We start from the raw sequence: 24,412 nt of genomic DNA, 5'->3' as shown, positions 1-24,412 counted from the left end.
TCTGGTGCCACCAGCTATTGAACGCCCACCTATCCGTCATGTGTATACACCTCGCCCACGTGCACCAGCTACTACTCCTCCGACTACATCTCCGTCGACGGATCCGGCACCAGACACCCACTTAGCATCTGAGATTAATCTACCCATTGCTTTGCGGAAAGGTAAACGTACTTGCACCCTTCATCCCATTTCTAATTATGTTTCTCTTACTCACCTTTCCGCTTCCCATCGCTAGTTTGTTACCTTGTTATCATCAGTTATTGTTCCTAAAGATGTCTAGGAAGCCCTTGCCTCTCCAGGGTGGTGCCGTGCCATGGAAGAAGAACTCTCAGCCCTTCATCATAATCATACTTGGGACCTCACTGCTCTTCCTCCTGGGAAGCAAGTTGTTGGTTGTAAGTGGGTTTATACGGTTAAGTATCTGCCTGATGGTAGTGTTGAACACCTGAAAGCGCGATTAGTTGCAAAAGGGTACTCCCAAACCTATGGCATTGACTACACAGAGACCTTCTCACCGGTTGCTAAGATAGGGTCAGTTCGTGTTGTGATCTCTCTTGCAGCCATGTATGAGTGGCCACTATATCAGCTTGATATCAAGAATGCCTTTTTGCATGGTGACTTACTCGAGGAGGTCTACATGGAGCAACCTCCAGGGTTTGTTGCTTAGGTGGAGGATGGTAAGGTGTGCAGACTAAGGAAGGCTATATATGGGCTTAAACAGTCTCCTCGAGCATGGTTTGGTAGGTTCAGTGAGGTGGTAAAGAAGTTTGGCATGAAAAAGTGCAAAGTTGACCATTCTGTATTTAGTCATGACTCTCCGGGAGGAAAAATACTGTTGGTGGTGTATGTAGATGATATCGTTATTACTAGGAATGATAACATTGGTATTGGCAGGCTGAAGAGTTATCTACAGGATCACTTTCAGACAAAGGATCTGGGAAAACTGAAATACTTCTTGGGGATAGAGGTAGCGAGATCCAAGTATGGGATTAACCTGTGCCAGAGGAAGTATGTGCTTTATTTGCTGGAAGAAATAGGCTTGTTGGGTGCCAAACCAGCTGAAACACCCATGGACACAAATACCAAGCTAAGCAGTGATATGGGTGAAGTGTTTGAAGACCCTAGCAGATATCGACGACTTGTGGGCAAACTAAGCTACCTAACCATTACCAGACCAGACATCTCATTTGCAATTAGTGTGGTAAGCCAGTTCATGCAAAAACCTCTGATTCCTCATTGGAATGCGGTTCTGAGAATTGTGAAGTATTTAAAAGGGGCCCCGGGTCATGGTTTGATATGCAAGAGTGGGGGAAAACTTGAAATAGAAGGGTATTCTAATGCTGATTGGGCCGGTTCTATGTCTGATAGGCGGTCTACTACAGGCTATTGCACGTTTCTGGGAGGTAACCTGGTGACATGGAAAAGTAAGAAGCAGACGGTTGTGGCAAGAAGCAGTGCAGAAGCAGAATATAGGGCTATGGCGCATACCGCTTGTGAATTGGTGTGGCTAAGGAACCTTCTACAGGAAGTAGGGTACAACATTAACACTCCAATGAAGTTCTATTCTGATAATCAGGCTACAGTTCATATCTCCTCTAATCCAGTGTTTCATGAAAGAACCAAGCACATTGAGGTTGACTGTCACTTTGTGAGGGAGAAGGTGCTGAATGGAGAACTAGACACTACACATGTTAATACAGGAAATCAGTGGGCTAACTTATTTACAAAAGGCTTGAGTCGGGGAAGAGTGGACTACATATGTAACAAGCTGGTGAGTACTCACCAGCTTGAGGGGGAGTGTTAGCGTAGGGGTATTTCTGTCTTTATACCTTGATTGATGTTGCTGATCTGTAATGTTGTGTTGAAACATGTGCTCTTAACTTAAGTAAGGGCACATAGGTCTTTTCGGTTATGTTTTAATAATAATATAAATACTTACTGGCCGACTGGGAGAAGTCAAATTGACTCTTTCAGTTCGAACCAGAATTCTCTCTTCTCTCTTTTTCTCTTTCTCTCTTTCTTTATCACTCTTTCTTCTTCTACATAACTGAACTCAGTCAGGCCGAACTCTAAGGCAGACCTGAATTATAACAATTATCATCAAAAACACATGGAGTCAACGTGTCCTTCCTTCTTTTATTCTTAAGAATTCATTCCCATTTTCGCCCTTGTTTCATCATCCACCTAATTTTTCTTTACTTCATGTGTTTGGTTGCGTTTTTTGTTCACCTTCCTCTACATGAATGCATAACACTAACTCCTCAGTTGGCTATGTGTGCATTCAAGGGTTATAATTTGGAACACAAGGGATTTCTATGCTATGATCCCAAGGTTTGCCGTCTTCATGTATCCTGTAATGTTATTTTCCTTGATAACATCTCCTTCTTTGAGCATGCTATTGTTTCTTTAATTCATGTATTTGGTTGTGTTTGTTTTGTTCACCTTCCTCTACAAGAATGCACGACACTAACTCCTCAATTGGCTATGTGTGCATTCAAGGGTTATAGTTTGGAACACAAGGGATTTCTTTGCTATTATCCCAAGATTTGTCATCTTCACATATCCTGTAATGTTATTTTCCTTGATAACATCTCCTTTGAGCATGCTATTAAGTTACCGGCACCATCTTTCTTTGTTCTACATCACTTCAGTTCTACAGGTGATCCTCCTCCTCTTAGTCGTCAACAACTACAAGTTTATTATCAAAAACATTCAGTTCATTCAACGTCTATGATTCCTTCAAAGTCAAATCCCAACCTTCCTCCTTCATCCACCACCATTGTAAGTTCTTCTCCTCCTGCTACCTTACCTAGATTTACCTCCTTACATCGTTCTTCTCAGATTTCTTGCCCTCCTGATTGCCATTGGTTTCTCACCAACCATAGCTCCTTCTATGCTATGTTATCTTCTATAGATATACCCCACTCTTACCACCAGGCTGTAGCAATTAAGCATTGGAAAGAGGCCATAGACTCAGAAATTCAGGCTCTACTAGAAAATGACACTCGCAACCTTGTCTCACCTCCTCCAAATGCTTCTATCATTAGCAATCATTGTGTGTACTTTGTGAAACTAAAACCAGAGGGTACCCTTGATAGACATAAGGCACGTTTAGTGACTCAGGGTTACAAATAGGAGTATGACATAAACTATGATTAGACATTTACCATCGTTGTCAAGATGACTACTATTCATTTACTTTTGCCCATCACCGCTATAGCATTTTATTAATAAAGAGAGATTACATCAAGATTTAGAAGACAAACTATCCCAATAGGAACGCAAGGTGTGACCCTATTCTACAATGACCCAAATTACAACTAATCAGCCATTCCATTTGCAGACCGCCTTTCCCATTTCACAAGAACTGTCATGTCTCTAACTAGCCATTTTAACTTTTTCATAGATTCGTTGTACTTCCAACTCATTGTTTCTGGTTCCTTCAGCCACCCTATTATCAATTTAGAATCACCTTCAATGAGCAGTCTATCAAAATTTAGCTGTCTCACAATCTGTACTTCTTGCAAGACTGCTTGGAACTCTGCAAAAACTGAGTCCCCTATTTCAACTGGGCCTGAGAATACAGCAACAATGAGTCCTTCATTATTCCTAAAGACCCCTACACCAGCTGGACCTGGGTTCCCTAGGCTGCGGCCATCAAAGTTCAACTTAATAAAGCCTTCATCAGGAGGTTCCCAAGATACCACTAGTCTGTTCCTTGTGGTAGAACTTCTAGCTACAGCTCCCAGTTTCTCCACAAGTCATCAACAGAGAAATCCGAGAACAAGTTTGAGGCTTTAACCCAATGTATATATCTATTAAAATTACACTCCCAAACGGCCTCCATACACCTATCTCTGTCACTGAAGACTACTATTTCTCTCCTCCCACTTTGTCCATATCACAGAAGCCCTAAGGCACCTCCACATGACTTTGCCTCTCTTCTTTGGTCAACTGAAGGTCGTGAAGTCAAAGAGATTTCCAATGTGCAGAGGCACAACCCACCTATGACCAAAAAGATCAAAAACCTTTTTCCCAGAGGCCTACAACAAAAGAGCAAGAAATTAGGAGGTGGTAACAGCTTTCACCACAAGCTTTGCAAAAACCTTATCAGGCAATGGATTGTTCATCAGATGGATGCCAAAAATGCCTTCCTCTATAGGAATTTATAAGAAATTGTATACATGAAGCCCCCCGGGTATTGTGATGATCCCCACTTGGTGTGTAAATTGAAGAAATCCCTTTATGGTCTTAAACGAGCTCCGCGGGCCTGGTTTGAACGTTTCCATATAGTGATTTTGGAAGCTAGTTTTCAGTAGAGTACCTCTGAATCTCTAATTCTTATTTTTTTACTCTCAAGTGGGCCCAAGGATTGACTCTCCTTTTGGTGTATGTAAATGATATCCTAATTACAAGGGATGATGTGGATGGCATTGCTAATCTAAAACTTTTTCTTAGCAACTCCTTTAAAATTTGGACCAGTCACTTATTTTCTAGGACTTAAAATTAAGTTCTCCACGGGTATTTTGTCAACCAACAAAAGTATACCGCTGATCTAGTAAAAATGGCATCTTACTAATTCAAAGCAGGAAGACACTCCACTGGAACTCAATCTTAAATTCAGCAAGGATGATGGTTATTTGCTTCCAGAGGCTACTCTACATTGACAACTTGTGGGCATCCTAATCTACTTAACTATGACTTGGTTGGATATCTCCTATGTTGTTTAGATTGTTGGTAAGTTCATTTCGGCTCTTTATCAGCCCCACTTCTCTGTTGTTCTTCAAATCATTCATTATGTGAGGTGGGCAATCTCTCATGGTCTGTTTTCCTTGGTGACTCCCTCATTTCGTGGTGTTTCTACTGTTGCTACAGTAGTCCGAACCAGTAAGGAGAAGAAGAAAAAGAAGGAGAAGAGAAGAGAAGAAGAAGAAGATGAAAGAACTGTCGAACCTGATAGCTAAACCCTATCAGTCGACCTCTTAATAGTGATTAGGCTTCTAATTAAATGTACAAGGACTAAACTGCCCCTACTTAAGTATGGGACAGAGAACCTCTAATAAGACTGCCACATAAGCTCATAACTTAACCAAGGTGAGTTGACTAATCTACCCTTATTCGGCTAACTCTAACACTCCCCCTCAAGCTGGAGAATATATGTCATATAATCCCAGCTTGTTACATATTGTAAACAAATCAGCCCACTGATCACTTGAGCTTACATGTTCTGTGCTTATCTCTCCAGTAAAAACCTTCTCCCTCACAAAGTGGCAATCAATCTCTATGTGCTTTGTTCTCTCATGAAAAACAGGGTTGGATGAGATATGGAGCGCAGCTTGATTGTCACTGTTGAGTGGGCCGACTTGTGTTTAGTTTATTTTCTTTTAAATGAAGATGCTGTTGGGCCTTGGGCCCATTAGTTTTTATTTTTTAAAGAGCTGTAATTACTTAGTTTGAGTTGCCGCCCTACTAAGGGCATCTTTGTAATATCTCATACTTAAGTTAATTATAAATAGAATGAGGGGCTGGCGGCTAGGGTTATGTTAATCAATCCTACTCGACCTTCTTCTCTTTTCTTCCCTTTCCTCTGTCTCTTGCTGAAATCCCCAACTTTCTACTCTTCCTTTCACAAGAAGCTTGGCCGAAATCAGCACATAAGGCTTTCTACTTGGTATAAGAGCAGGTTGAAGGTTCTTGAAGAGATTCGTTTCTACAGCCCTAGATCGGCTGACTACATGGAGATTTAAGAGGCTGATCGAAGCTTTCAGGTAAGCCCAGTGTTTGGATTTTCTTGATGGATCTGTATGCCCTATAGCTGGTCTAGGGTTTCTCATAAGAATCAGGAAAAACCGGAGAAAGGGGAAGAGTCTTGATTTTGTTGGACTCTTCAATTTTGACCTAGGTAGTGGCGCCCTATTTTTTTAGGGTTCCTCTGGGTTTTTTGTAAGGGGCAATTCATGTTCCATGTGGTTTGGAGGCCTCTAGAGAGGGCAGTTGCTTTTTCTCTCTCTTCTCCCCATCCCACCGAAAAGGAATCTTTCGTGGGAAGAAAGTCCAAGACACCAAAGAAGTCTCCAGAAGGTATTCTGTTTATTCTTGTTGCATTTTTTAGTTGTTTTCTGTACCTCTTTGAGACACATGGAGGGACACAGAGTTGAATATAAGCCCGGGAATGAAATGAGACCAGTGGGAAGAGGTGTTGGAGACCCCTTCGGAGCTGGAACCATTACTACAGTTAGGTTGGATGGTACAAATTACTTGGAATGGTCCCAATCTGCAAAGATGGCCATTGTGGCTCGTGGAAAATTGGGGTATATTACTGGTGAAGAGGTAAAACCCGAAACTGGCAACTCCCGGTGGGTGCAGGAAAATTATATGGTAATGATATGGTTGTGTAATTCCATGGTGCCACATATAAGTAAAAACTTTTTATGGGCAAACACTGCTAAGGAGATATGGGATGGGGTTGCAAAGACCTATTCGCAGAAGGAGAATGTTGCTAGGGCTTATCAACTGAGAAATCAGATTATTGCTACTAGGCAGGGAGATAGATCTGTTGCAGCTTATTTCTCAGTCCTTAAGACCCTGTGGCAGGAGATTGACCATCTAGAGACCTTTGCTTGGGAAACCACCAAGGATGCAGCTACCTATCAAAGACACTTAGAGAAGTATAGGGTGTTCGAATTCCTTACTGGCCTTAACCCTGAGTATGACATTGCACGACAGCATCTTCTTTCCAGGGACAATGTCACTCTCTCCCAAGCATATGCATTCGTGTCAGAAGAGGAGTGCAGGAGGGATGAAGAATCTCATGTCTGATCAGTCTGCTATGGTAAGTGCTGTGAAACCTAAATAGAATGGCAATGAGAGAAAGAAGGAAGACAAAAGGGACTTAGTCTGTGACTACTATAAGAAACCGAAGCATACAAGAGATACTTGCCGGAAGCTTCACCCACATCTTGTGCCGACCAGATTGAAGAATAAGAAAGGAAATGCACATATGGCAGTTACTGGTGACACTCCGGCCCCCCCTACTACAGCTGCCTTGGAGTCTGTTGCAGCTACTGCAGTAAGGGCCGAGCTTGAGAGGTTTGGGTTACTTCTGAATCAGAGGGATATAGCTAGTTCCAATTCATCCGCAACCGGACAACAAGGTACAGGTAGCACAGGTGGAACTCACTCTACCTCCCTTGCCCACATAGGTAGTCCACATGTCACTGCAAACTATGTTTCTGCTTCAGGTAAGGAGAGATCTCCTTGGATTATAGACTCTGGAGCCTCAGAGCACATGACCCATTGCTCCACCATTTTCTCCTCTTACCAGCTCAGTTCTGGCAGAGATAAGGTCTCCATAACTGATGGATCCCATGTTCCTATTGCTGGGAAGGGATCTGTCAAGATTAATGATTCCATTTGTTTACCCTCTGTCTTCCAAGTTCCTAGATTGAGCACCAACTTGTTATCTTCTATGAGGGACAAAATTGTCTTTCTTGTAACTCAAGTTTTTCATCAACAAAAGTCAAGTGGGTCGGCTAGGAGAGGTACTTTTAGTACATCCTCTCTTCTAGTCTGGCCGAATACTTTTCTCCTCTTCTTCTTCTTCTTTCTCTTTTTTTTCTTCTTTCTTCTTCTCTACTTTGACCTAGAAACAACTAGGGTTTATTCACATGGTATCAGAGCATTAAGGTCTGGTGTTCGTTTTTTTTTCTTGCTGCTGTCTTCTTCCTGGGTTCGCCGCCAGCTTCACAGTAGGTTTCTTCATCCTACAGCTGATCTGATTGAAGACTCGATAAAGGGCTGAAAAGGAGTTGTCGTTTTGAGGACCTGGAGGTGAGAATGCCTCTGGCCGGTGCTGTGGTGGTCGTTGAAGTGGTATACTAGACCCTCTATTCAGTGTACGAAGAGGGCTGGTCGTATACCGGTATGGACACTGCTGTCCTGTGTTCAGAAATGGACTGTGAATGCTGATTTTTTTTTGTGTGCATCGAAAGTTAGTTGTTGTGGTGCTGGGTGAAACTGATACACATATCAGTCATGTTTTTTTTTGTGTTTTCTTGCTCACATGTGTGCTGAAAGAAGAGTGGTAGACTGCTGATGTCTACGACAGCAGTGGTGTGGTGTTGATTGTGTTGTGGTGGCTGGCATATCTATGTTTTTAAATGCTTAAAAGTGAACCCCTAGACCTTGTGTGTAATCAGTTCTGCAGTTTGCAGAACAAGTGTTCGATGAAATGACTGAGTAATTTCAGTAGTGGTATGTTGGTGGTAAATGGTCCTGCAGTGTGCAGTCCAAGTGTTTGATGTGTTGACTGAATGATTTCAGCTTTAGAGTGTAGTGTGTAATGTGCAGTTGAAGAAAGTGGGCTGGTGGTATTGTAAGTGAGATAAGTCTTGTGACAAGTGTGAGATTGTGGTGTATATTCAGAGGAGACATAATTGAGATGGCTTCAACTATAGTTGGGAATGATAACAAAACAGGCATCATGCTCTCTTCATATTATCTAAGTGTTCAAATGACATCCATCAAGTTGAATGGTAAGAACTATATACCATGGGCAAAATCTATGGAGGTGTTCTTGAAGGCCAAGAGGAAAGTAAAACATGTGAGGGAAGAGAAACCTTCCTCTGATTCTCCTGGGTTCAGTGATTGGGAACAAGATGATGCACAGATAATGACATGGCTTTGGAACAGCATGGAACCAAAGATTAGTGTGAACTTCATGTTCCTAGATATAGCCAAAGAGATCTGGGATCATGCTAAAAAGTTGTACTCTGGACAAGACAACACAACTAGGGTATATCAGTTATACCAAGAGTACTTTAATTTGAAGCAAGAAAGTCAAAGCTTAGAAGAGTATTATGCAAGTTTGAAAAACATCCACAATGAGCTAAATGTGTATCACCCTCTCACATCAGATGTCCAGATCCAACAACAGCAACGTGAACAACTTGATGTGACTAGGTTTCTTGTGGGCTTGAAAGCTGAGTATGAGCCTGTTAGAGCACAGATATTGGGGGGATCAGCTCTCCCCTCACTTGAAGAAGTTTTTGCCCGTCTTAAGAGGACATCCATTGAGCCAGTGGAACATTCTTCCTTCTCTGATAGATCTGGTTTGGTAGTGACTAAAGGGAGTAGTCGTGGAAGTAGAAGTGGTGGTGGCAGCAGTTGCCCTCCAAGCAACTGTGATGGACACATGTTTAACAGGGCCAGTGGCCGGACTGGAGGCCGTGAGTCAGGGGGAGACCATGGAAAAGGAAGGGGTAATGCTCAGAGAAAATGTACACATTGTGGCTTAGAGGGGCACACAGTTAATTTCTGCTATGATTTGCATGGTCCACCTAACACTTGGGCTAACCATGTTACATCTAAAAGTAGTAGCACAATTACTGAAAGCCAGCAAACTGCATGCTTCTGGGCAAGAAATGGTGAGTGTACCACAGGCAATATATGAACAGTTCCTTCAAACAACTCAGCAGAACATAGCTACACTTGCCCATTCAGGTATGACTTGTTTAGTTTCCAAAGCCTCACCCTGGATCATTGATTCTGGCGCCTCGGACCATATGTCTGGGACTCCTGATGTATTTTCTTCCCTTTCTCGCACCTCCACATCTCAGACAGTTACACTTGCTAATGGTTCTACATCTCCTATTTGTAGTGTTGGTGATGTTGATCTCTCCTCATTGTCTTTAGCATCTGTTTTATATGTTCCTAAGTTCCCTTTTAACCTTATGTCTGTTAGTAGATTAACCAAGTCCCTTAATTGTTCTGTAACCTTCTATCCTTCTTCTTGTGTGTTTCAAGATCTCAAGACGGGGACGAAGATTGGTGGAGGGCAGGAAGCCGGTGGTTTGTATTACCTTGATGGTGGTGGCCCTCCAGTGGCTTTTCAGTCGTCTCTTACGCCTCTCCAATGGCACTGCAGACTTGGTCATCCCTCTCTCAAGGCTTTGAAGCTGCTAGTTCCTTCCTTGAGTCATCTTTCATCATTAGATTGTGAGTCATGTCAGTTGGGAAAACATCATCGAGTCTCATTTAGTCCAAGAATTGATAGTCGTGTCTCAAGTCCTTTTGCTTTAGTTCATTCTGATGTATGGGTTCCGGTTAAGTGGTGTCATACAATGGGTTTAAGTATTTTGTAATCTTTGTTGATGACTTTTCAAGGATGACATGGATCTATCTTATGAAAGACCGTAGTGAATTGTTCTCTATTTTTCAGAAATTTCATGCTGAAATACGCACTCAGTTTGGTGTTAATATGAAAATACTTCGCTCTGATAATTCCAAAGAATACATCTCCTCATCATTTCAGCAATACCTAGAACATCATGGAATAATTCATCAAACTTCTTGTGCCTACACCCCACAACAAAACGGTGTGGCTGAACGGAAAAATAGACATCTTCTTGAAACTGCTCGGTCCTTGATGATCAATATTCATGTCCCAAAGCACTTTTGGAGTGATGCTGTTCTTACATCCTGTTTTTTGATAAATCGGATGCCCATGTCAATCCTTGGAAGTCAATCCCCTTTCTCCGTGTTGTTCCCCACTTTGTCTCGATTTCCTCTCACCCCAAGAGTCTTTGGTTGTGTTTGTTTTGTTTAGCACTTGGGGCCTGGAGTAGACAAGCTAGATGCTCGGGCTACGAAGTGTATTTTTCTTGGCTACTCAAGGACTCAGAAAGGGTACATGTGTTATAACCCTAAGTTTCATAAATCGTTTGTGTGCCCGGATGTCACCTTCTTTGAATTAGTTCCTTTTTTCTCCAATGCCGAGGTCTCTTCTTCTCCCTCTGTGGTTCCTCTTCCTGTTCCGGTTGTGGACCCCCTTCCCGTAGCTCCACTCCTACTGCAGATGCACATCATATGCCGGTTACTACAGAGAGGCCGCCAATTACTCAAGTGTATACTTGCAGAAGTGCTTTGGCTCCTCCTCCACTTCAGCACCCGTCGACAGATCCTGCTACTACTCCTTCTCCCTTAGATCTTCATCTCCCTATTGCTTTGCGGAAAGGTAAACGTATTTGTACTTCTCATCCCATTTCAGACTATACTTCCACTGCTCACCTTTCTGCTTCCCATTGCAAGTTTATATCATTACTCTCTTCGATTCCCATTCCCAAGACTGTACAGGAAGCCCTTGCCTCTCCAGGGTGGCGGCAAGCCATGGAAGAAGAACTCTCTGCTCTACAACATAATCATACGTGGGAACTCACCATCCTTCCTCCTAGTAAGCACACTGTTGGGTGTAAATGGGTGTATACAGTGAAGCATCTTCCTGATGGCAGTATGGAACGATTGAAGGCACGGTTAGTGGCCAAGGGCTATTCTCAGTTATATGGTGTGGACTATATGGAGACATTCTCTCTTGTGGCTAAAATTGGTTTAGTTCGGGCGTTGATCTCATTAGCTACTATGTATGATTGATCTTGTTGAGGAGGTGTATATGGAGCAACCACCAGGGTTTGTTGCTCAGGGGGAGGCTGGTAAGGTGTGTAGGCTCAAAAAGGCAATCTATGGACTGCAACAATCTCCTCGTGCATGGTTCGGTAGGTTCAGTGAAGTAGTGAAGGCCTTTGGGATGAAACAGTGTCAAGTTGATCATTCTGTGTTTAGCTATAACTCGAAAGATGGAAAAATCTTGCTAGTCGTGTATGTGGATGATATTGTCATAACTGGAAGTGACAACAATGGAATTGACAGGCTAAAAAAATTCTTACAAGACCACTTCAATACGAAAGATCTGGGGAAGCTAAAGTATTTCTTAGGAATAGAAGTTGCGAGGTCAAAACAGGGGATCAACCTATGTCAGAGGAAATATGTTCTTGATCTACTTGAAGAAACAGGGTTGTTAGGTGCTAAACCAGCAAAGACTCCTATGGAACTCAATGCCAAGTGTGGATGTAGGTGATGAGTTTGATGATCCTGGAAGATACAGAAGGTTGGTGGGAAAGTTGAACTACCTGACCATTACCCGACTAGATATATCATTTGTTGTGAGTGTGGTGAGTCAGTTTATGCAACATCCTCGGGTTCCTCACTGGGAAGCTGTTCTGAGAATTGCACCAGGTCGTGGTTTGTTATACCAAAAAGGAGGACCTCTTGAGATAGTAGTGTACACAGATGCAGATTGGGCTGGCTCTATATCAGACAGGAGGTCAACCACAGGGTATTGTACCTTCCTGGGTGGCAATATTGTAACTTGGAAGAGCAAGAAGCAAACAGTGGTGGCAAGAAGTAGTGCGGAAGCAGAGTACAGGGCTATGGCCCATACCAAATGTGAACCTAGTATGGCTAAAGAACCTACCACAGGAGATGGGTTTCTCAATTGACAAACCCAGGAAACTATACTGTGATAACCAAGCTGTTGTTCACATCTCATCCAATCCAGCCTTCCATGAAAGAACTAAACATATTGAGGTAGATTGTCACTTTGTGAGAGAGAAAGTGATAAGTGGGGTAATAACTACATCTCATGTGAGCTCAGGAAATCAGTGGGTAGATATCTTCACAAAAGGATTGTCTCGGGGAAGAATAGATTACATTTGTAACAAGCTGGGACTATATGATATATACTCTCCAGCTTGAGGGGGAGTGTTAGAATGCTCGAGTCAGGGGTATTTTGGTCATTTTGGTGTATCTTATTGAAAGTGAAATGTCTATTGTATCTGAGTTTAAGTTATGTGTCCCATCTTCTATGAGGGACAAAATTGTCTTTCTTGTAACTCAAGTTTTTCATGAATAAAAGTCAAGTGGGTCGGCTAGGAGAGGTACTTCTAGTACATCCTCTCTTCTAGTCTGGCCGAATACTTTTCTCCTCTCCTTCTTCTTCTGCTTTCTCTTTTCTTTCTTCTTTCTTCTTCTCTACTTTGACCTAGAAACAACTAGGGTTTATTCACAGGGCCCTAACTGGTTCATACTCTGATTTCAACCCCACTAAGAACCTTGTGACATCTGGTTGTTCCCTCTGTTGTTGCTGAACCTTAACATCTGGAGTGAGAGGATGATAGACATTGAGTTCATTTCTGAGGTTCTTCATACTGGCATCACCCCAGAAGTGAATAGGGACATTGGAGGTAAACATAATACTTCTAGCCACCTCCAAGATGTGCCTATTCTTTCTTTCTGCAACCCCATTCTGCTGAAGTGTATGAGGGAAAGTGCTCTGGTGGATAACCCCATGATTAAGGAGGTACGATGCCAATGGATTAGCAAAGTATTCTTTTGCATTATCAGATCTAAGCACTTTGATCCTGGCATCAAACTGGGTTAGGATCATTTGGTGGAAATTTTGGGTCAGGGCAGGCACCTCATCTCGTGAACGCATAAGATAAACCCAAGAAAACCGGGTGTGGTCATCAACAAATAACAAAAAATACCTGTACCCACCCATAGAAGGAATGCGATATGGCCCCCAAACATCAGTATGCACAATATCAAAAGAACTATTACTCCTTTTATTACTCAATGAATAAGAGTTTCTACAATCTTTAGCAAACTCACAACTTTCACACTTCAACTGAGATGACTCAACAGACTCAAACAAAGTAGGAAACAGACTCTTCAAGGACCGAAAAGATAAATGACCCAATCGGTTATGCCAAAGCATAACCGGACTCACAACCTAAGAAACAAGTAACTTCTTATCCACTGACTCTTCCCGACGAGAACTCTCCCCAAGCAGATAGATCCCATTCGTCTCACGGCCAGTCCCAATCACCTTCTTCGTATCCAGGTCCTGAAAAATACATCGGTCAGGAAAGAAGGTTACTGAGCAATTCAAATGTTTGGTAATACTACTAACGGAAAGGAGGTTAGTATCTAGTTTAGGAACATGCAAGACAGAGGACAAGGATATAGTATCCGACAGTTTGATGTCACCCTTGCCAGAAATAGGGACAAGAGAGCCATCAGCTATAGATACTTTATCCCTACCAGAAGATAAGTAATAAGTAGTAAACAAAAAGGGCAAGCTAGTCATATGGTCGGATGCACATATATCTATTACACAACAAGGTTCAGTAGTACCTAGAGCGGAGGCATGGTAGGCTGAGGCTCGAGTACCTGAGTGTGCAAAGGCCGATGTGGCCAGGGCTGACAATGACTGTGGTAACTGAGCTGAACTACCAACTTCCTTCTCTAATTGTATTAGAGCAACCCGAACTGCAACTAAGGTCTCTAACGGTGTGCCTCTTGTACCAGATGAGGATGCTGAATCAGTAGTCATAGCCACATGAGCATTACCCTTTTTATTTCTCAACTTTGCCGGGACCAAATGTGGATGCAGCTTCCAACATGTTTCTTTTGTGTGTTTAGGTTTCTTGCAATGCTCACACACCACATCCCTTTTATCTTCCTTCTTTCTGTCCCTCTCTGAATCACCCTCTATTTTGGGTTTGACAGCTACCAAGGCAGGTGTAAGCGGCTGAGGTTGCATCATGACTTTCCTCCTGGTTTCTTCACTGTGCACTAAGGAGTATGCCTGAGAGAGGGTCACACTGTCTCTGGTCAAAATCTGCTGCCCCACAATATCATATTCTGAATTCAGTCCTGCCAGGAATTCAAACACTCTGTTTGTCTCGATGTGCTTTCTATGTATCTAAGCACCTTTGGGACTCTCCCACTCAAGAGTCTCTAAGTGATCAATCTCATGCCACAGGGACTTCAAGGTAAAGAAGTAGACCGACACTGGTTTCTCTCCTAGTTTAAGGGAATTCACCTCACATTTCAATTCATATGCTCTGGCAACATTAAGGGGTTGGGAGTAAGTCTCTCTCATCACATTCCATATCTCCTTGGCTGTCTTTGCCTATAAGTAATTTCGGCTGATATGGGACTGCATAGAATTACAGAGCCATGTCATAACCAAGTAGTTTTCTTGGACCCACTTAGTATACATAGGGTCTCCCTTGGAAGGTTCTGCCACATCTCCCAAGAAATACCCTACTTTGCCCCTTCCCCCAATAGCCATCATGGCTGATTGGGCCCATTCCAAATAGTTTGATCCATCAAACTTTACGGTTATAATCTGAAAACCTGTCTCAGAACCACCACCATAACTGCTGTTCCCAAAACTGCCTTCTGCCTGATTCTTAAACTCCATTTCGGTCAAGAACCAGAAGTCTCAAAATTAGGGTTACTACAGTCAAAACCAGCACTAGGACTACCAACCACAATCACAAAATCAGTATAGAACCAATCTGTACTCACAGTAGATGTGCATGAAACATGTATAAAACTGATCTGAAATCAATAACCACACACAACAGCAACAGTCCAAATTGTTTTCACCCCTTTAGAAGTGTTCGAAACCCCAAAAGAAAACTGAAAAACAGTTTGAAGAACAATCTGATATGCTGAAGCCAATTTGAGGTTTTAATCAGTCCTAAAAGCCGTACACTCCAGACAGTACCGTATGGATAAGGTTTGTATTAGGGTTAATCTGAAACCCTAAAACTGATCAATGTTGATGAGAACTATTAGGGTTTGCCACAGGGATAAGATCACAAGATTCAGTCCAATACTAGGGTTTGCCACAGGGATAAAACAAAACCCTAGAGAATAGAGAGATAAAACCCTAGAGTGGTTCAACCACCCTTACTTCTCTCAAAAAATAAAAGACTTACAATAGGATGCAGTTCGCTGCCTACCAAGGTTACCCGAACCCTAGCCTTCTCCGATTCTTCCTGATCACTAACTCGCTGCAACTGTGGCACTTCTTCAAATAGCTGCTAATCCTCTGGAGATCTCCAAGAACCAGTCAACGAACTCTGCTTTCTCAGCTTCCAGCCTTAGATGGTTCTCATGTGGTCTGCTGGACTAGACTCACATGAGAAACCCTAGCTCTGATACCAAGTAGAAGTTCAGGACTGTTATCAGTCTTGAACCCTAATGGATTTCAGGATCGAAAATAAGAAGAAAGGTAAGAGGAAAGAAGAGGAAGAGGGAGGAGAAGCAGTAGAACACAATAGTTGAAAGGAGGAGCAAAAGCTTCATGTTCTGTCGCCGCCACTTTAATTAATATTTATAGGTTATGCTCATTACATGGAAATGACAGATCTGCCCTTAGTCTTTATATAACAAATAGAGCAAAAAATAAGACTGAAATAAATAACTGAAACAACTAAATAACCAATAGCTAACCCTAGGCAGGCTAGAACATCTTCTACCCTACGAACACAGTGGGACCATAGCTGTGGGGCCCACATCAGTGTTCTCGACAAGCATAAAAACATCATGCTCCTTCTAGAAGCCTACATCATAGTCCTAGGTTTACCTCTTCTGGGTTTTTATTTTTTATGTAGATATAAAGGGATCTATTGGATTTGGTTTTGATTTTAGGTACCAATGCTCATTTTGTTAGTATATGGTCTCAGTTATACCTCTCATAGAGTTCCTTTTGTTTGGATAGTGCAGGGCAGTGTGGTTGTTTCTACCCAACAATGAGCTTGTTTGTCATAAGGATCTCTCTTTCTAGGGCGCTCTTATTATAGTGTTCTTGCTTTGTGAGCCTTTATATATTTTTCAGAAGTTAACACCTCCCTCCTGGCTCCTGCATTACACATTTCATGATATTTTTGGATAACCTCGCATATTTCATGATTAATACATTATACTTTGTTATGAGGGCCCTTGCTTGGCAATGGTTAAATTTCAGGCTGAAAGCATGAGAATGCAGTTGAAGTCAGAGAGCAGCCACTACGTATGAGAAATGCCAAAAATTAGGTCCATATCCACCTACTCTGTTCTACAATATCAAATAAATTAGCAGAACTGCTACTCACCCATATCATCATTCATGTCAAGGAAAGCTTGCAGTTTTAATGCCTTCCTATAGTACATCATTCCTCGAACTGTAATAGGCATGAAAAATCAAAATCAAGGACAAAAAATCAGAACACTGACAGAACCAACCACTATAGATCAGAAAGCAAGTTTATTAAACAGGTTAAATTGTTTTACTTCACCTGTTCTGCTTAATGTCTGTCCACGGAAAGAAGCCCAGTCTCGGAGTTCCTCATACATGTGTTTCTTTTTGCTGATAAGTTCATCCATGTGTTTCTCTTCTAACTCATCCCAGTCTTCACATTCCATGCGTTCCAAAAAGTTTCTCCAGACATCTGAAGTAACCAAATAAACAATAAGGGGTGAAGAACAGTTGAATTCCACTGAACACATTCGAATGACATCTGATCAACTAACTACAATATGTTTTCTCTGGAATTAACCTGGATATATCCTTTTCATGTAAAAGAGGATGGAAACTCCCTTTTCGCTAGAGTGGTGGTCCTTCAATGAAAATTTGACTTCTTCCATGTAGAGTGGTGTCAAAACACTGAAACAAATAAAGGATCCATTAGAACAGAAGAAAAATGAGAAGATGACATCTACAGGCATGATTGTGAAAATCTTGGCTCCTATAGGTTACACTTCTTTTCAGCTCCAAAGGTACAAATTTTTACCCTTATTTTCTTTCAGAAATAAAAAAGATAATGGCCTTCCTTCTTCTATCATCTCTTTGTTGGAGGTTGTTGAGAAGATGTTTTATTTCTTATTGGACTTTTATTTAGGCAAAATGTATGGTGCAGAAACTACACTGTGAAGCAAAAACATGACCCAGTGGTAAAGCGAAACATCATTGTGAACATCTTTAACATTGTTAAAGTTTTTAATGTGATTGTAAGTAAACCTTGAAAATTTGAACCTATTAAAACATAAGTAGATGTGTGACGTTTTTCACGTGATTGGTTACTTTTTTTTCCTTATTGTGCAGTTGCTTCACTGTACTTAGACTCTTTTACTTATTTTGTTGACTGGGTCTTTGTATTCTTTATTTTAATTAGTTGCTGGGTTACTTGTATTTGGCCACATTAGGCCCATCTTTGTTTTCTTTTATTGCATTCATCCTATTAAGGGCAGTCTGGTCATATCCCTTGTAATTACAATCTAATCAAATATATAAAAAAAAAGAATACTGCTGCAAGCAGCCTATGATTGACTTCCTCTCAATTCCTCTCTTGTCTTCTTCTCTTATTCCATCATCATAACTGCTCAAATCTTCTTTTCTTCTCTAAATCTTAAATAAATCCTTGTTTTTACCTGTCATTGATTTCCAACCTGGTATCAGAGCAGGTTTCCCCTCTTTTCTCTTCCTAAAAGGATCCATATCCTAAGATCATCAAGGTGTATGGGGACCTAAGAGGCTGATCAGTCTTTTCTTGTTTTTTCCTAGTTGGTAGAGATTCTTGGAGAGACTTGCTTTTGCCTGGTTGTTTCCCATGTTAAAGTATCAACTGAAGAGGTAGGACCCAGTTGGGGTTGAACACCACGGAGGTAGATCAGGGCCAACACTTGGCATTTTTTTGGGTCTCTTTTGGATTGATTTAGAGATCAACCTGCACTGGAAAGCCTATTGCAAAGGCTGGTTGGAGTAACTAGCAGTTTTCTGAGTTCTCCCGGGTTGTAGGGCTAGTGAAACCATAGTCCTATTCTCAATTCTTGAATGTAAGTCAAAAGATTGGAGGTTGACATACCATTTTATTGATTAAAATAATATTTTCATCTGATTTTTTAATCAATGGAGCAGTTTGGAATTGATATCGAGCATAACTTGGAGTCGTGATATTTCCACTAGGATCTAGAGTTTAATGATGTAACTACTATTAGGTTGTATCGGACAAATTATTTGGAGTAGGCACAGTCTACTCAGATCTATGTTGGTGGTCATGGTAGAGTAGGATATTTAACTCACTTCCTATGAGAAGTGGAGACAGGAGAACTATATGGGGATTTCTTGACTGATGAATTCAATGCAGCTACATATCGGCAAAAACTATTTGTGGATGAACACAGCCTAGGAAATATGGGATAATCTAACTGAGACCTATTCCCAGAAGTTGAATGTAACCAGGACCTACAAACTCAAGAATGAAGTGAACAATCTAAAGCAGAGGGAGAAATCTCTAGCATTATATTACTCCACCCTTAAGTCCCTATGGTAGGAGATAAATTTGATGGAGACTATAGTGTAGGAAAATAATAATGATGCTTCTACTTGCAAAAAGTTGGCAGAGAAGAATAGGGTGTTTGAGTTCCTAATTGTACACAACAGTGAATATGATATCATACGACAAACCATATTGGTCAGAGATGAGGTGAGTTTGGCTCAAGCATATCCTCTTGTCAGTAGTGAGGAAAGTAGGCAGCAAGTGATGCTACAGACACCAACCTTAGATCATTTTGCTTATGCCAATGTGAAGCCCAAACAGGAGTTCAATTGCAGTTGACAGGATTTGTTGAAATTACATCATAATCTTAAGCTAGCCCGATTCAAGAATAACAAGAAAGGTGGAAATGTTTAAATGTGGCAACAGAACCTAAAAATGAGGAAGGACAGAATATAGATAGAACTACATTACCATTGATGGAGATATTTACAGCTGCCAGGCTGAATTTGAAAAGTATGGAAGACTTTTGACTTAAGTGAAGAATGAAATTGGAGCAATTTAGCTAGTATTTGTTTTTCTACCGCATATGCACATTCAGGTACCCATGCTACTGCTAACCATTCCACCATCTTTTTGCTGTCCTCCATGACCAAAAAACCCTAGTCTGATATTTCCCAATTTTCAACAAAAAATATGGGAAAAATATAATTCTCATCAACTGGGCCTCTGATCATATTCAAAAATAAACATTAAATCATCCTTTATTAAGGGGTATTTCCCATACACCAGTAGTTGATACCCCTAAACCACTCCTAGTGCTGTAATTGATTTCCAAAGAAGAAGACTAGGCCCAGGTACTTTTTACTACTCTGATACCATCATAGAAATAAGAAAAAAGCAAAGTAGGAAAAAATACTAGGATTGATTGCTTTACCGATGGAGATTGAAGAGAAAACCAGTGAACAAGAAAAGAAAAAAGAGGAGAGAAAGATAGTAATCGAAGAGGATGTGTTGGCAGCTTAGGGATCCCCCCACCCTCCTATTCACACTTACAGATTTAAAAGACGTACAATTACAACTTTACCTCTCTATAAGAAATAAAAAAACTAAGTCTTTCTATACATACATACATAATTATAATATGAAGATTAATATATAATTATAATATGAATATTAATATTATAAAATGGTATGAACCATGACCCAAAGACTATGTTGAACAGTTCAGTAATTTAAACAATTGGGCCAAACAGGTTTTGACCAAATTAATGGGTTTTTGCATATTGATGAATTTGTGGTTAAACCAGATCATCTTGGCCTCCAGATGGCAGGTCGAACAGTTCAACCATCCAGGTTAGCAGCAGGTCGAAAACACTGCATTTATGTTGTCTCATTTATAAGAGAAGATTGATGAGGGCCTTTAAATCAGCCCCATTATTTTAAACATAGTAAGATACACCAAGGTGCACCTTAATAAGATGATACCATCTTTGAAAGGCATCTAATAATCATTAAAAACTAATAATAATAACCATGTCAAAACAAATTCTGTTTCAACACTATCTTAGTACTACCATTCAAAATTTAATATAGTTGGAGAATGGAACCCTGGCTCCATATAGATTCTATCATATTCCATTATTTCGGGATTATCTTGGTATGTTGAATACCCATTTTTTCTAGGAATTTAAATTCTAATTTGAAGGGTTAATTTTTTATATAAGATGCAAAGGAACCAATTTATAGGAGTTCCAAATTATAAAAAGATTTCTAGTTTCTCCATTTTTCTGAAAGGACTGATGGATTATGCAACATACTAAAAGTCCCCCCTATAATTTTTCTTTCTTTTCCGAATATAAACTACCAAGAACATGACTAGGATTGTCTTTGATTGGCAGGATATTGTGAATATCCATATTGTTTTAATTTTTGCATTTCTTTCATAAAGTGTTATTTCCCAACCTCCTTTTGTATATCATTCTTACCTAGTAGCAATGAAACCTCTGTTGATAATAAAAAAACAACAGACAAGGATTAAAAAAAAAAAGCCTAGTTCAATTGATGTCAATTACTAGAGAGTAAGGTTAGGGAAACAACAGATAAGCTCAAAAGGTGAGGTAAGGATATATTAAAAACAGAGGTATTATTAGTTATTACATAAACTAATCAAAGCCATTTACTTGATCCATGATAACCTGCCATTTTAATTGCATTGAGTCAAACAAGCTCTTTATTTGGTCAAGCACCAAGTCACTTTTAAACAATTAGAGGCCAATAATTTCATCTATCATAGCAGACACAATATATTTAAATAATAATTTAACAGGTAAAACCCGATAACGAGATGAAGTTTTAGACTCAAGAATCAGGACTGAGACTGAGACATGCACCAATAACATAATCCCAAATCTGGGTTATAATTGGCCTGCTTCAAAAACCCATCAGCAGAGCCTGAATGATTGGTCACTGTAAAAAAGAGAAGAAAATTGTTGACGCTATAAAAGAAAAGACTAGAAGTTCAGGACTGTTATCAGTCTTGAACTCTAATGAATCTCAGGATCGAAGATGAGAAGAAAGAAAGAGGAGAGAAGAGGAAGAGGGAGGAGAAGCAGTAGAACACAAGGGTTGAAAGGAGGAGCAGAAGCTTAATGTTCTGCCGCTGCCACTTTAATTAATATTTATAGGTTATGCTCATTACATGGAAAGGACAGATCTGCCCTTAGTCTTTACATAACAAATAAAGTAAAACAAAGACTGAAATAAATAACAACTGAAACAACTAAATGACCAATAGCTAACCCTAGACAGACTAGAACATCTTCTACCCTATGAACACAGTGGGACCGTAGCTGTGGGGCCCACATCAGTGTTCTCTACACTCCCCCTCAAGTTGGGAATAAATGTTTATCATTCCCAACTTGGATAGATCTACCTCTACCTTCTTCCGTGATACAACTTTAGTGAGGATATCTGTCAGTTGCATATTGGAGGTGATGTATGGGAGACACTTCTTGTAATGAGACCCTCTCTCGTACAAAGTGTCGATCAACTTCAATATGTTTAGTCCTGTCATGCTGCACTGGGTTGTGTGCTATATTAATAGCCGTTTGATTATCACAATACAGCATCAGGGGCTTCTCATACTCAACACCCAACTCCTCAAGTAGTGATCTCAGCCAAAGAATTTCAGCCACTCCATTAGCCATTGACCTGTACTCAGCTTCAGCACTGGATCGAGAGACAACACTTTGTTTCTTACTCCGCCAAGAAACCAGGTTACCTCCCACAAGAGCACAATATCCAGAGGTAGACCTTCTGTCATCAACACTCATTGAACAGAACCACAGGATTAATGCAGAGAGTGGGGAGCTGCTTGATGACAAAGTTATGTTCCAGCGGTTAGTGGGAAAGCTCCTATATCTCCTTGTGGGGAGCTGAGTAAGTCTCTTTCATCACATTCAATATCTCCTTGGCTGTCTTTGCCCATAAGTAATTTTGGCTGATATGGGGCTGCATTGAATTACAGAGCCATGTCATAACCAAGTAGTTTTCTTGGACCCACTTGGTATACATAGGGTCTCCCTTGGAAGGTTCTGCTACATCTCCCAAGAGATACCCTACTTTGCCCCTTCCCCCAATAGCCATCATGGCTGATTGGGCCCATTCCAAATAGTTTGATCCATCAAACTTTACAGTTGTAATCTGAAAACCTGTCTCAGAACCACCACCATAACTGTTGTTCCCAAAACTGCCTTCTGCCTGATTCTTAAACTCCATTTCAGTCAAGAACCAGAAGTATCAAAGATTATGGTTACTACAGTCAAAACCAGCACTAGAACTCCCAACAACAGTCACAAAATCAGTAGAGAACCAATCTGTACTCACGATAGATGTGCATGAAATATATATAAGACTGATCTGAAATCAATAACCACACACAACAGCAACAGTCCGAACTGTTTTCACCCCTTCAAAAGTGTTCGAAACCCCAAAAGAAGACTGAAACACAGTTTGAAGAGCAATCTGATATGCTGAAGCCAATTCGAGGTTTTAATCAGTCCTAAGTCGTACGGATAAGGTTTGTATTAGGGTTAATATGAAACCTTAAAACTGATCAATGTTGAGGAGAATTCTAGGGTTTGCCACAGAAATAAGTTCACAAGTTTCGGCCTAATACTAGGGTTTGCCGTAGGGATAAGACAAAACCCTAGAGAAACCCTAGAGAATAGAGAGATAAAACCCTAGAGTAGTTCGGCCACCCTTACTGGATAGGTCTAAACTATCTTTTCTGATGTTACTTCTCTCATAAAGTAAAAAACTTACAGTAGAATGCAGTTCGCTGCCTACCAAGGTTACCCGAACCCTAGCCTTCTCTGATTCTTCCTGATCACCAACTTGCTACAACTGTGACACTTCTTCAAACAGCTGCTAATCCTCTGGAGATCTCCAAGAACCAGGCAACGAACTCTGCTTTCTCAGCTTCCAGCCTTAGATGGTTCTCATGTGGTCGGCTGGACTAGACTCACATGAGAGAACTTGGCTCTGATACCAACTAGAAGTTCAAGACTGTTATCAGTCTTGAACTCTAATGAACCCCAGGATCGAAGATGAGAAGAAAGAAAGAAGAGAGAAGAGAAAGAGGGAGGAGAAGCAGTAGAACACAAGGGTTGAAAGGAGAAGCAGAAGCTTAATGTTCTGCTGCCGCAACTTTAATTAATATTTATAGGTTATGCTCATTACATGGAAATGACAGATCTGCCCTTAGTCTTTACATAACAAATAAAGTAAAACAAAGACTGAAATAAATAACAACTGAAACAACTAAATGACCAATAGCTAACCCTAGGCAGACTAGAACATCTTCTACCCTACGAACACAGTGGGACCGTAGCTGTGGGGCCCACATCAGTGTTCTCTACAAAAAGAAAGCCCTCCTCAGAGTAAGACAATCAGCAATAAACCATCATAACTCAAAAATATTAACTTTAACAAAAACTCAAAAGTACAAAAATAACTAAAGAGCAATAGAGAAGGAAGAAATGCAACAATAAACATGCAGCATAGTTGTGTTCTAGGTAAGAACCCAATGTTAAAGTTTGATAATCCTGGTATTGCCAGAAATCTAAGCAAATGTTTTCTGTTTGTATTAAATATGTTTTCCTATAATTTGTAATAGTGAACAAAAGAAAGAACTCTTCTTGTATGAGCATGTAATTGATGGTATCGCCTAAGAGATTCAGAAAAGATCTTAACCTAAGGAAACCAACCTGAAAGACAACATACTGCGAACTTTAGGAGCAATAGGCATATCCATAAAGAGAGAAGTAGCAAAGAATGAAATACGCCTCCGAGCCTCTATATTTACAGGGATTTCCATAGCCGTCTCATTGACAGTAAGCAGCAAAAGTAAGCGTTTAATCTGGCAAGGAAAGTAACAACATGATTGAGTTATAAATGTAACAAAA

At 40.7% G+C, this 24,412-nt stretch overlaps 1 protein-coding gene across 3 annotated transcripts in view; it reads right to left on the bottom strand.

Moving 5' to 3' along the window:
* The window catches only part of GSL04 (glucan synthase-like 4), a 147,684-nt gene that overhangs the window by 62,362 nt on the left and 60,910 nt on the right, over positions 1 to 24,412 (bottom strand). For all 3 annotated transcript variants that reach the window (XM_088981636.1, XM_088981637.1, XM_088981638.1), the window contains exons 29-32: positions 24,215 to 24,366; positions 17,229 to 17,335; positions 16,968 to 17,120; positions 16,785 to 16,853 (exon numbers count right to left, since the gene is read on the bottom strand). In XM_088981636.1, coding sequence (XP_088837762.1) covers positions 16,785 to 16,853; positions 16,968 to 17,120; positions 17,229 to 17,335; positions 24,215 to 24,366 — 481 coding nt within the window. The remainder of the gene's footprint in view (positions 1 to 16,784; positions 16,854 to 16,967; positions 17,121 to 17,228; positions 17,336 to 24,214; positions 24,367 to 24,412) is intronic.

The sequence above is a fragment of the Nelumbo lutea genome, chromosome 3 (genome assembly GCF_056320005.1).
Source record: "Nelumbo lutea isolate HS-2025 chromosome 3, American lotus-T2T, whole genome shotgun sequence".
In the NCBI taxonomy this organism is placed as follows: domain Eukaryota; kingdom Viridiplantae; phylum Streptophyta; class Magnoliopsida; order Proteales; family Nelumbonaceae; genus Nelumbo; species Nelumbo lutea.
Note: the sequence above shows the minus strand (reverse complement) of the source record. Positions and strands in the feature narration are given on the sequence as shown.